General features: G+C 25.7%; 1 protein-coding gene across 3 annotated transcripts; it reads right to left on the bottom strand.

Annotated features, from left to right (window-relative positions):
• Positions 1-127: 127 nt before the first annotated feature.
• On the bottom strand, positions 128-13,592 carry LOC114125182 (uncharacterized). 3 transcript variants are annotated; one of them, XM_050198686.1, is made up of 4 exons: positions 13,389-13,592; positions 9,962-12,923; positions 8,119-8,386; positions 128-1,878 (listed from the first exon to the last, which is right to left on the bottom strand). In XM_050198686.1, the coding sequence occupies exons 2-4, from the start codon at positions 10,148-10,150 to the stop codon at positions 1,451-1,453; spliced, it is 885 nt and encodes a 294-aa protein (XP_050054643.1). In that variant the 5' UTR covers positions 10,151-12,923; positions 13,389-13,592; the 3' UTR covers positions 128-1,450. The 3 variants fall into 3 exon arrangements, with proteins under 3 accessions (XP_050054643.1, XP_027844516.1, XP_027844517.1); XM_027988715.2 differs by having other exon boundaries at positions 9,962-13,592; XM_027988716.2 differs by having other exon boundaries at positions 128-1,860; positions 9,962-13,589.
• Positions 13,593-14,971: the final 1,379 nt, after the last annotated feature.

Below are 14,971 nucleotides of genomic sequence, written 5' to 3'. Positions count from 1 at the left end.
TTGAAATAATATTAAGATTCTTAATTACATACACCGTATTTGAATAATTATAAAAATATATATGGTATATCTAAGTAATGTATTACTTATATTACCTACTTAGATATTACAAAAAAAGACATACAACTTTGTAATGGTATAATATATATGATATTCTATAAATTATAATTCAACTTAAAATGAAAAAACATATCATCAACTATATTATGTACTTATGTAGTGGTTTAAGGAATATATATAACGTGGTGTGTCTTTTAACATATCCAAACGGCGTACCATCTATCTAATATCTAGGTTTGAATTTAGCCGGAAACCTACGTGTATTACGTAGGTATGTATAGGCTCGAGGTGGGAATTGATGATTGGTCTTCACACAATTTTATTTTATAAACGAAAAATAGATAATACAATTTTAATTACAATAATAAGACACAACACGTTTTAAAGCTATTGTTGTAGACTTAGTCAAAATATTACCACTGTCCATTATCAATAAATTATTGTATAAGACTTATGAAATAATAATAAATAAAAGAACAAATGTATCTACCCACTACCCAAGAATATAAATAAAATATTTCATGATTTATAAATGTGTAGGCGCTAACCTATTTTAATATTCCTACTTATTAATATTATTATGTAAAACGATTAATTAAGTAAAGTGTCGATGCAAATGAGTTTCATTAATGAGGGCGTGTGAGAGGAATGGTACATTTGAAAAAAAGAATCTAATATTTCGATCTTGCGCTCTAAACTGATGTCATTATTAATCATTTATCAGATTAGGTATATAAGTACATATATATACCTATGCGTATGGCGTAGTTATTTTGCTTAAATAAGTATAGGTAAATCATGCCACAGTATTTTTATTAGGTATAACTACCTATTTTTTTCTGTTACTTGGAAAAATAAACCAAGTCAAAGTTTAATACTTTGGAATTCATTAATATTATAACGTATGATAATATACCTAACTATCAAAAGTAAGGTGAGTAAGATGTTGTAAAGTTATTTTAAGAATACCCATCGACCATCATTGAGCCAAAAAGCGAGTTTTCGAATCTTAATTGGCTCTAAGTAGTAGGTATAATTACCTTTAACTGGTATGTACTTTTTGAAATTAAATGGAAATACGAAAAATAAATCATCAGTTTAGGAAATCATTCGGAAGCTGAAGGTTATTTTGGAAGAAAAATATAATATATTAGACCGCTAATGTAGGAAACAAAATGTTATTAAAGTAGTGCGATTTGTTATGAACGTGTTGGATGATGTCTTTTATAACAGGATAAGGTATTTATATAACATAATGCGAGTAATGGGTATTCAAGTTTTGCAAATGTTGATGGATGGAGGCTGCAGGGGATTAGTGCATCAACCATAGGTACCTAATGATGACAATGTTAACTGTGACGTGATCGCACGTGATTTTTCGACGACGATTTCATCGTCTTTGGTACGTCGTCTTCATGGCGTCCATCAAATTCTTAGAGTAGTCCTTGTAGGCGTTGTTCTGCTGGGACGCAGCGGCCGATTGTTGCACGTACGAAGAGTAGTCACCCGATATGTCGGCGGTGAGCGGCGCGAACGCGGCTGCTTGGCCTACCGGGCCGACGGCACCTGTAGCCACCAAGTTACCGGCACCGAACCCGAAGCCCCCGAAGTTGGGATTTCGACAGAACCGTAACATAGTCAGCAGGGTAGGCAGTGCCATGACGCCGAGCACCATCATCTTCTTGATGATCATGACAGCCATCAGTATGGGCACCAGCAGTGCTTTGATTACCAGGAACTTGAACGTGGCCAGCAGTGGAAATAGCAGTGCGTACTTCTTGTGTGGATGCTTGCTTCGACCTGTAATTAGGTAAACCACTGTGAAAAAAAAAAACTTAATCTAAGTCGCACCGCCATGGCAATCTTTGTGTTAGTACTATTAGTTGTGCGGTGGTGAGCGCAGCTGCTTATCTGCAGTTGCTGTCTAATCGGTTTTGTGGTTGGAGCTGGCGGGGAGGAGGTGACGACTACGATACTAAAGTAGGTAAGTACCTATATACGTATTTAATTGTGTTCTTATATAGGTGTGCACTGTGTATATGTATTTAGTATCTAGTTTGCAAGTTTGCTAGAGGAGAGGGTTAAACATCAATTAATAAAACATATTATTGTTACCCATTTATTTACTATTTTATATACGTCATCATGCATATGTATGAGTGTCATTATGTGTCTTAAGGATATGAAATATTTTCGTTAGCAATTAACATGAGTATTTTCATTTTAAAGCGAATTGTAGTTATGTAAAATATCACAACTTTAAAATTATAATATTGATAAGAGATGTTCCAATGAAATGCCCTGGATAATACCTATTCTTACCTTTAAGTTTTATAATAGGTAAATTGATTCAAATATTAATAGTAACAGCATAAAATGGGTTTTGATGAATTTCAAATTTACAATATTGTATCTACATCCTACGTTAATGAGACGTTATGTACAATATATACGGATAAAAAGTCCTCTTAATGTAGACAAATGAAGTACATATTATTTAATAAAATGAGAATACTAAAATAATATAAAGGTATATATAGTAGGTATTTATATATATTTATTTAAATTTCTGTCTTGAAATGTTGTTTGGTAGGTATTATTGGTTATAGAAAGAAAAATAATGTAACACTATATAGTCTCATATTGAATTTCGTTATAACCAAAACTTTGTGTTGAATTTTTTAACCTTAGAATTTAGAAATAAGTATTAAACATTTTTTGAATTTACTACTACAAAATTACTTGCACATTTTTTGAAACCACATACACAATACACATATATTAAATCATTGTAGAATCAATAAATTCATCATTCCGTTCAGAATCTAAAATATATGGTACCTATTATTATAGGTGAGCTTAACTTATCCATTATTATTATATATCTAACTAACCGTGAAATCGTGACAATACGTGTAGGTAGTAGGTACATGCTTATATTTTTAAATATATCTTGTCTGGGTAAAGTGGATGTTTAAATATGACTGAACATGTATAGTGCAATAGTTGAACTTTAGCTGAAATGGCTTCCGACTAAATAAAACGGCAACGATTAACTCGGTAAATTTTTATCTTTTATACGATTCGTTCGCTGTGAGAACATACATTTTAGTAGTAGTGAAAATAGTCAAAACACTTCTTGTTGTATGTAAAATGTACATGAGGTTCTCAAACTTTTTTTGCGCTAGTAAATATTATATCAGATTATATATTTAATATTTATGTGTGTTTCGAAATATGGATCGGTTTCATATGTGTGACACCTAACTAGGTCCAGTGGTATCGATGTGTGGTATAATACTGTTTATATATCTTTTGATTACATAACGCTTCTGAAATGAAATGTAAGTAGTAGCTACGTAGATTATAGTGATTATTGCACTTAAAACTTTAAAATTATAGTTTATTACTTATTGTACTTATTAAGAATATATATATATTCGAAAACGAGTCGGCTTATTGGAATCATTTTTGGAGTTAGTATATATGTAATTTGTATATATATATAATACCTATATAATATATTATAAACGGTGAAACATTTCTAAAAATTTTACTTTATAATGGTTTAGTCAAAAACAAGACTTACGCACGTACGAAACAGTCTGCTTTTTTGTTGTTCAATTATTGTCGTGACTCGTATAGTCGCGTATATTATTAAGTGTTTATTATTATTATTATTTTTTTTGTTCACCATTTTCTATCAAACCCGCAATATTTTATAGGATATCACATCGTTATTTTTGTCAACTCTGACGTAGTTTGTACTACCTATACCCATTCAGTATTTTTTTTTATTGTAAATGGTACTATCCACATCATAACTTATACACCACAGTTACAGTTTTTTTTTTTCATAACATCTATCCTTGTTTAGCGCCTAATTATATAGTCAGTTATCACGAAATATAAATTATTAGATTAGATAATTTGTGGATGATACTAATACAGCAATATTTAGTTTTTTGAAAGTGCTTTTAAAATTACGTCATTACGATTTGCATAGGATACCTGTCATTCAAAATACTTTGTTATATTAAAATGGTTGTGGTTAGATTGAATTTGTTTATAATTTGTTTCTGTATAAAATCAAAAGGAAAGAACCAATTATTTGAATAGTAAATGAAAAATTTTGAAAATTTTCTTCAAAAATAAATTGTTTTGAAAGAAAATATTTATTTGCAACTAAAATATTATATTTAATTTTTAAATTAAAACAATCGCGACATAAATGATAATAAATTTAAATTGTAAGTATTGTTAATTATTTTTTAGTTAAAATTATAGGTAGGTACTGTTATCTAACAAATGAATGGTTGGAATTGATTTGAACTGCATAAAACACTTATTAATTATTATGCTTTATTTGATTTTTCGATGAACAAAATTATTGACTAATTGATAAAATAGTATTCATATTTTTATATGCTTTTTTAACGGAAATACTCAATGCTTATGAGTTATAAGTTATATAGGTAATATTTTATAATAAATACCACAACAGTCTTGCAAAGTTTACAGTTAAATGTGTTTTCTAGTTTTTTTTCCCTGCCAAAATTACATTTTTATTGTGACACCTGTTAAGTAGGTAGGTAAATTATTATTATAATCGTAATTTTGTGGTTAATCAATGTAAATTCATTTGTGTGTGTGCATTATGTCTATATAATGAATACAGTTTTTAGAGCGGTAATTTTAATGATAAAATATGTAGATTGTAGGTAAGTATAATATAATAGAATATCTGTCTTATATTATTTACGTTTATATACTATAACGTCAAAACTAACTCCTTCGAATTTGACGTCAATAGAGAACAAACAAATTATTTTAATTATTTAGCATTTATCGTCAGATTAACAACAATATTACGTAACTATACGTAATGTATAATACGTTTTATTATATTATTATATTTTAAAATACATACCTATATTATAGTTTAATGCAATCGTATACATCAGTACAAATTAAAACAATCTCGTGAACAATTAAAACGTTTGATATTTTTTTGCTCACTATTCTTTTAACTTCTTCGTTAGAATATCGCTTGAGTATATAGGTACATAGAATATAATCATTATTATTGTTTTAGATTTTAAAAGTTTTTTCATGTGAAGCAATAGGTAACACATTTGCATGAACTGTAGTGACATAACTATAATTATAGAAATATAAAAAACATTCATTCAATGGATGTCAGCGTATAATCAGTAAATAAAATCAATGCTCGCGGTGCACACAAATTAAACATATTTTTTGCAATAGCGAAAGATACCTATAGTGCTGCTTATACATTTTATTAGAATATGTTTATGTACTATTATTTATGTATTAATATATTATAAGCGTGTGTAAATGACACGTGATTATATTAAAACTTAATTTTTTTGTAATATATATTTTGTATATATCTTTGCTCCTATTGTGTTTTATAATTATTTTTAATTTAAAATATAATATCATGCTCTCTGTGTGCTAATGTGATTCTTGTTTTTAATACTTGCGCATAATAATATGAGAATTTGGCAAGTATGAAATATCGACCAGCCAAATAACCGAAATATATATTATTATAATTTTTAGGTAACAATCGGAGGGTGATATTAAAAAAATTTGATGAGTGATGTGACAAAATGATGAACAAATGACTTATCAGTCTCTCTATAACAAACCCTATTATAGTCGATCTATACACGAATCGATTAGTAATTCTTACCATTTTTAAAATGTTAAAATTTTTTTTAACTCTCTGTTAATTTTAGACGTATGAAGGGTCATTATTTATTAGGTATACGTATACCTATTGAATCATGACAAATTGTCAAAATAATTATTAATATGAAATCTATATAGGATGCAGTGAAAAGTTCTCTTGCATTATAAAGTTGAAAGATGAAATAAAATATTTCAGTACACAATGTATATTTTGTTATTATAGTGAAGGTACTGCGAGATAGTAGTAATATGGCGCATATAAAAAGTTTTGTATAACAAAAGGCAAAAGTGATGAAAATATTCCAATTTGTTAAATTTGTCTTTTTCTTGTTATTAAGTATTTTTACTTACATCATGATGATATATTGATACACGAACAATATTTTATTTTCACAATATTATATAACTAATGATATAATATTATATATAATTACATGACGCACAGTTTATTTTATTAATATTTAATAATAATTTTTAATATCGTTTAAAAAGAATTAAACTACAGTGGAATTTTGATAATTCAAATCGGCCGAGGACAAAACACAGTGTCAACAACTTTATTTTTGAATTTGTCTATTTAAGAATTAGCTCTTACATTATAGTAATTATAGTATTATTAGTTATACATAGATGTAAATTTTGTAAATGTATTGTGAATTTGGAAATATTGTTAGTCAGTTTTTCACACTACGTTGCGTTTCTTTTTCTGATATTAATAACGTTAATTGAACTATAAGTTTAAACATTTAAATTGAATATTAAAACTTTGTTTCACATACAATTTCTTTACTACCACTTAAAAATGTGGCTTAATCATAATCAAATAATTTTGGAATTTTTATTTAACAACTACTGAGTTTTTGAATGCGCGTATTATACATATTATAGTATCTTATCAAAAGTTAAGGATGGAGTAAGGTAATTTTAAGGTTTTTGGCTTTAAATTTTGTTTTCATAGCAAGTCAAAAGTATTATATTATGTATTTACAATATACATATAATATATAAATTATATGATGTTGTAAATGAAGTTATGAATATTTCTCAGAATAAATAGGGTTTAGAACTTTCTTAGCCAGATTTCTTTAAAATGATAATTCTATTTGATGATTATATGTATTTTATAAAGCAATTAATACATTATAATATAATATAATTATTTATTCCGAACATAATACTTGTATTTGAATTTGTATAGAATTATTTAATTTGACACTGATTTATGAAATACACAGGTAATCGATAGGTAATTCAAATGATAAATCTATATAAATAAAATGACTTCAAATATAAACCTACATTATTTCGTTCTGATATTTTAAATTCTCTTAATTTTATAAAAATTTCGATTAGTCCACTGCGAATTATTTCGATTTTATTTGTAAGTTAAAAATTTTTTTTTTAAATTTATTAATTGAAATTTAAAAATACTTATACTAAAATAAAAAATCGGGAAACAAATATTTTTGTTAAATCCACATAAACGAATTGCTAAACATTGTTCATATAAGTACCTACCTATTTTGTAATATTTTAGATATGCGTATGTTTCTATATAATATATTAATAGGTATGTTATACATTTAGATATAATAATTATTTAGAATAATTTTAGTATTAGGTATATTGGTTAATAATTGTAGAAATCATGATGCAGTATAATTTTTTTGTGCCTAATATTTCAACTGTCCAAATTTACATTACAACTAGTAAAAACCAAATGTTTACCTCATCTTGAAATAATAGTCGTAATTATAGCTTTTAAACTATCCTAGTCATTTCAAAAACGTTTGATAAAATATATTTTACTCTCTATAATTCCACGTATACGGATCATGTCCATTTTACTGAAATTATATTAATTCAATTTTTAACATTAACATGATATTCTCTTGCAAATATTTTATTATTTAATATTGTAGTAAAATAGTAAAACATATTATACATCTGGTTAAGCAATTGGGTTAGAAATTACATGCTTAACCACGCGTATAAATCAACGAATGAATAAAAATTGTATATATACCTAAGTAGTGCAGATGGCAATAATATAGGTAGGTATTATTTAGTTATTTCAAATGAACCCAATAAAAGTATAAAATATTAAAAATCAAAAATCTATGGTGCAAAGGTGTTATTTGATACTTATAATACTACGATTAAGCCATGCAAGTATTATTTTTAAATTTTTGTTTTCTAAATAAATTTTATCTCTGATATTTGAAAAGGTTATAACTAATAAGTGATTTCCGCTATGTTTTTGAAGGTTCAATAATATGTTAATTTTAAAGTTCGTTTTTATTCGTCTATAAGTTATATCAAAAATGTATTTATACTCACTTTCATTAACCACTTGGAAAATGTCGTTCTCGTCAACGACTGTGACAGGTGGAAATGTTTTTGACCATTGCGGGAGGGACAATAGAATTCCGTGATCGTTACTGTAATTGGTCAGTCTTTTGAAGGCGTATACCAATTGATCCCAAAAGTTTCCTGATTCCCACGATCTACTTTCGTCGATTTCGTAGCGTTGATCTATACCCATTGTATCGTTATCGAATTTCAGCTTGATAAATCGCATGGTCGTTCCACTTTCGTTATTCAATTGCTATAAAATACAATAATGTACATTGATCATCGTTGTAATATGTCTATCGGGAAGTAATTTATTTAAAAATATGTAAAAACGTAGCTTTACAGATGATGCGCAATTAAATATTTAAATTTAAATTAATCAAGTATTATAATTGTACGCATTAAATACTCAAAAAATAATTAAAAGCCGCATTAATCGATATTTAAGTTGATTTTTGGGTTAAAAAAAAATTTTTTTGTGTAACTTAAATTACTTACACATAATAGTAAAATAAATGCTTAACATTTTATATTCTATATCAATTCACAAAAATCAAATCATGCTTTAGCTGGTCTTATAAACAGAATAATATCCATTGCTAATGATAAATAATATAATAGTGATTGAGTATTTTAATTTTAATACTCTAATTAATTGTTCAATATTTGTTATGATGTAGGTGTGTAGTTGAGTATACTAAATATTTTTTGTTTTGTATTCATATTTCTATATGTACGACATTTTGAGATTGAATTTTAACTCGTTAAAAATTTAATTAATACATTATTGAATATAAAATTTTTGTAAAAACAAAATATTTATATTCATACCTATATATTTTTCTTAATTTTTAAAGTGATAATTTGTTATTTACTCATAAATTTAGGCTACGATTTTATTGTATTTGATATTTGAAATTTTCACTAAATGTTTATACTATCATTTTTATTATATAAAATTATATAAAGTTTCTAAACTTTTTTAATTGTTTCTGAGTTATTTGTAGACATACGTCGTTTTCAATTTTTATCAGTTTTTTTTAACTGTCGATAAAAATTCTTTATTAAGTCAAAATTCTTGAAAATTTACTATAAGATCCTACAAAAGTTTTGAAAATTGAACATACGATTCTTCATAAGTAGTTCATACTGACATACTGACATTATAAAATTTAATAAATGTATAATGACAATTATTTTTTATAGACATCTTAACTTCCAATTTGGATGAAATTACTTATTTAAACAAAATGATAACATTTTCTTATAAATTTTATTATATGCAAGAACATTTGATTTTTTTAAAAATATTAAATTTTATAGGCGCCCTGAATCTATTTTTTACTATCTCATAGTATTTACAGAAATATTAAATATTTTATTAAATTTTGTGTTTTATAAGTTGATATAATATGGAATAAATTTATATTATTAAAATAGTTAAACATTAATAATGTAATAAGTATAATATTTTTGAAAAAATTATATTAACCTACTAAAATACTTAAAGTAGGCGAAAAAAATACTTTAATAGCTATATAAAAAAAACACTATCATTTGGTGATAAAGTCTAATAGGCTGTTTCCGCTCAGAATTGTTTTTCGTATAAAATGATAAATCATTGAATTCAAATTTAACACACTGATAATAGTGGCCCTCTCGATTTTTAATGTACAGTCGTAGACTGGTACTCACTTATCTACCCTTTTTCATTTAAAAATCATAAAGTTTCACCTAAACAGCATAGTTTTTGTACGTTGAATAAATACATCTTATATTTATTGAGGAACATACGATATTATACAATATAAGTATACAATACACTCACGTTTGATGTGATGAAATTCTCTGGATCTTCTGTGACTTTAACCAGAGTCTCTATTATAAATTTCCCCACACATTCTTGGGTTAGGTTCGTGTGACGAGGACCACATTGATCGAACATGAATGATTGTGAACTCTTGAAGATGAACAACGTCACTATCAGTAATGCCAAAGACATTTTGAACAGCGACATGTTATTATATTTACACGATGACCGACCGCGGATCGTATCTGCTGAGCAACTAATAGCTAATGATCATCATTAAAAGAGAATTTGACGGTTTACTAATAAGACTATCGATTGATTTATTTCTTGTCGTCCGTTCACACCTGCCACTGCAGGGAAGCGTTTCGGGGAAATTCGGGCCGTCTCAAGTCGTCCATGAGAGCAGGTGGAAATTTTGTGCATAAAAGTAGTTTATTATTTATTTTATTACGCTTTAAAAAATATGTCAAACGCAATTAAATGTCAATTTTAATGTTAATTATTATATTATAACCACCAAACAGATTTCGAACGAATTATTACAGTAATACCGGGTTTCTAGTATATTCTAGTAATCTAGTATATAATAAATACATATTAGATATTGTATATATTTCCATTTTATAGTTCTCTGGGTACTATATTACTATATTTTATAGGTAAAAATATAGAACATGCGTTTTGTGTTAGACAGTATGAGAGACAAGGAGTTGATAATATTAGATACCTACACATATTTTTTTGATACGTTAGTCGGTATGTATAATAAGTAATACCTACATAGAATAAATGAGGAAAAAGCAAAATGTATAAGCTCAAATACTATTTTCACATGAACATGTTATGCGAAAATAATGTTGGTCATAAGCAACCCAAAATTGTTTCACTTCAGCAAACGTATTGAGTACTTTTATAGCTCGTAAAAAACAGTTTTGCTGACAATACGTTTTAATGTCAAGAAAAGTTTTTAGCACAAATCGTTGCATTTTAAATTTTGAATTCCATTATAAGTGTATAGTGTGAAGTGACTGTTGAGTATATTGTGCAGATCTGTTGGGAGCATATATTTTTAATTATTTATATTTTATATAGTGATAATTATCTAATATTTTAATATTTTGTAATACATTATATGCATTTACAACCATAAACATTTTATGGACACTAAATATTTCAAGGAAAATTTATATGTGAAGCTGTAGAACGACCGAGGAAAGTAAAGTAAAGGGGTTTCACAAGACAAAGCATTGTACTCTAGAATATATATACACAGTACACATACTTATATTAGTATAAGTACTGAACGAACTTAACATCAAGTGAAATGTACATTTAAGTTTAGACTTAATATTTTAAAAATAAAACGCAACGTCAAAAATTGAAAAATGATCATTTTACAGCTACTCATCCGTATACCTATTTATATTATTTTGTATTTGAAGTCTTTAAATGTTTGCTGTATTGAAATCGGCATATAAGTTTGTATTATTACTTTTTATGTTTTGTATTATTCATAACCCGAGAAGTTATAATTTTATTTTTCTTACTAAAATTTAATTTTTTCTCCAACTGAATATCGGTTTTATCGATTTTAATTTTCGTTTGTCGATTATTATATTATTATGGTTTGAAACATTTAACATTTTTTTAAAAAGATTTTTTTGTGTTTTATATGTACGTACTACGCATACATTCTGAAGGTATGTACTTAAAAATACGTGGTTATCAAATATCTTTATAATACTTAATACAAAATTGATCTTCGTAAGGTTTGGTAATATTTTAGCAATATTTTATTGAGTTTGTGTTGTCAACAAATATTTTAAATTTTACAAAAACTGTGTGTTCTTTATTTGGTAATTGAAAATAATACTATAATCGGGTTTAACCGAGATCGTGTCTAGCATATTTTTAGTAGGTCCAAAATGTGTTTTAATTTTAGTTTATATATTTCACTTTTATTGTGTTATAGACGTACCTATATAATATAATTATTTTATGACGACCGTCGTATGTTATTGATTGTAATACTTATGTCATAACTTAATATGCGTCTTAACATTTTTCTAATGGTGTAAGAAAAAAATGATTATCTTATTATATCTTTATAATGATTGAAATAATTTTGGTTTTCAACCCCATTTTCACCTAAGGGGTTCCGCATCGCATGGACCTACATATACGGCCTTGGGCTTAACGCATAAAGCCAAACGAATATGAAGTAAATCCTTCTGTCAATTGCTCAGTTATAATACCCCAAACTCAACATGACAACATATCTATGAAAACGTCAAATTTATATCAATGAAATACAGTACATTTTATTTATTGTAAAACGAAATAAGTAAATATTTTTTTTTCTTAGAAGTATTAAGATTTCAGAGTATTATAGCTGATGTGAAATAAAACAAATTTTTTCAAGAAAAAAAAATGAAGTATAAAAATTGTATCCTGATACAGATTGTACCAATCAATAATTATTAATCATATACAATTTATGAGGTAAGGAATTTTTAAAAATTGTTTCAATTAATAAGACATTTTAGCGTCTTCTATGATTCTGTAATCTTTAATAAGAGCTTACATGACCTGATAACATTATTTAATCATTATCATTATTTATACTATTTGTACGAAATATATTCAGCTAATAATTAATATTTTGATTTTAGGATTTAGAAATTTAATACCACATGCAATAGATAAGTTGTATAGGTATACAGTAAAGTTAACATTTTTTTTTGTATTCGTAATTATGATTTAGTTAGGTTAGATTAGGTACCTTCGAGTACACGGTACAAAGTGTGTTAGATATTTTAAAAATGTATTATTTAAAAACAAAATGTTCATTGAAACTTCGTAGCTGGTACATTTTTGTAATACTTCAGTTTTCATTTAAGAATGAGTTAGATTTGTATAGTTAATCCTTAGAATTTATTGTATGTATAGCTGTCTTAGTATGTTGTGAGGTTTAGGCTATCTGAAAATATTAATTTTTATTTCATCGAGTTTTATGACTTATTACAATATTATATTACTTAGACTTAACTCATCGTTATGTTTTAAGTTTAAATTAAAATTAAAATTTGAACCTATGGTCATCGAAAATCAATAAAATTATATCAAATTATATACTTTATTAATTCTGGAGAGTTATTTTTGATGAAACTTTTTTATCACTTATACTTAGTATTTTTACGATTATAAAGGTTAGGTATTGCAAATAACTAGTACCTAAATCTTAACTTAAATGTCTGTATCCATAAAATTAACAATATTATATACTTAATTATAATATACTGACTTAAGTCCAATATATTAGTTTATTAGTTTATGACAATTTGACGTTATCTAGGTACATTTATTCAAAAATTTAAAACATATTAACCAATATTTGATACATTAAGTATTTTATATATGTATATATAATATATATAGTACTTACCTAGTTAATTTTGTTTAAACTGTAACTTCAGAATCGTATCTATAGGTTGTCGGTTCTGTGTTTATGTTAAGACTGTTGGAAATACAAACACTATAGTTTAGTAAAACTGTGATAAATTTTTTGTAGACAAACCAGTTATAAGTATTTATTGTATTCTTGGCAATCAAACAGAAAAAAATGTAGTTGGGGTACTAACGAATAACTGCGATTGATTAAATATTATTTTCTTATTATTAGACAAATAGACTAAATATTGTAAAATAATATATAAAGATAACTCCAATTTTTTAGTAAAATAATAAATTGTGATTGGTACTATATTATAATCCAATTACATTTTTTAACGAATAATTTTTCCCTGCTTGTAGAGTATAATACTAATAATAATAATAATAATTAATAATAATTAGAGACACTTCTATTTTTCATTCCTATTTAATTAAATATACTACCAATAGTATGTAAAATACATTTTAAAACATTTTGAAAAATTTTGTGCTAAAAATTATAGATTTTATAATGAAATACTATTTTTATAAAATTAATATCATTAAGGTTTATAAAGATGAATTAGAATACTATTCGTAGTATTGACTTTACGATATTGCGAAAAACTGAGAAAAGTTAAATTATATTGTATACATTGATGATTATAATTTTTTTTAAAGGAGATGAATTTTGATTCTTATAAATTAAAGATGAAAATAGGAAATTAGGTAACTATTTTGTTGGACAGTAGCCGTTGACTGTAACTCATCGTTGAGTAAATCACTGAAAAATTATTCTGTTAGGAGATATCTATCACCTATATTACTAAAGATAATGTACTTATTATATAATTATATTGCTATTATAGCAATTTATTTTACTATTAGTAATTCAGTACCTAGATTGAATTAAATTTTCCCGAAAACATTGTGTTAATTATATTATTAGGTAATTAACAATTAATATTTTGGTGTAATATAATATATTAAATTTTGAGTCAATATTGACTGGTGTTATTAGGTTCTGAGTTTAGTTTAAGCAATAGCTTAAAATTTTAAAATTTATTAAAATATTTTTAAATTATCGTTGTGTATAGTTGTATATAGACATATAGTAATATACGGTAGGTAAAAGTTTTAAGTTTCCTTGAGTATTATACATTTGAATTACAACAAAATAACTAAAAATCATCATTTTTTGTTAAATATCCAATATCTTCAAAATGCAAACATAAAAATAAAAATTAGGATTATGTATCAAAAATATTTTACATAGCTATAAGAAAAAATTATGAGGTATTTTGTATTAGACTTTTAAGCTTTGTTATAGAGCCTAAATATTTTAATCAACACTGAAAAAAATTTATATTTAAAATTTAAAATGTTTTTAAACAGCTTAAAATCAATTAATTTTTTTTGATTATTTCATTAAATATAGTAATGATAATTAAAGTTAAAGTGTACTATTTTAAGTTTCTACGACTAATAGTTTTTAAAGTAACATAAAAAATGTGGAATTAAAATTACTTATACAAAGGGGCGCAAAAATACATATTATGACAATTAAAAATAATTATCCTGTTATTATTTCAAGTT

This window comes from Aphis gossypii, chromosome 1 (genome assembly GCF_020184175.1).
Source record: "Aphis gossypii isolate Hap1 chromosome 1, ASM2018417v2, whole genome shotgun sequence".
Lineage (NCBI taxonomy): Eukaryota > Metazoa > Arthropoda > Insecta > Hemiptera > Aphididae > Aphis > Aphis gossypii.
The sequence above is the reverse complement of the archived record's forward strand: the minus strand, read 5'-3'. Positions and strand labels throughout refer to the sequence as shown.

Bases quoted from the DNA above. Each gene is read 5' to 3' on its own strand.
- LOC114125182 (XM_027988715.2), bottom strand. From the start codon at position 10,150: ATGTCGCTGTTCAAAATGTCTTTGGCATTACTGATAGTGACGTTGTTC. The intron at 8,387-9,961 runs GTGAGTGTATTG...TGTATTTTATAG, and splicing joins AGAATTTCATCACATCAAAC to CAATTGAATAACGAAAGTGG. The intron at 1,879-8,118 runs GTGAGTATAAAT...TTTTTTTCACAG, and splicing joins TTTCCAAGTGGTTAATGAAA to TGGTTTACCTAATTACAGGT.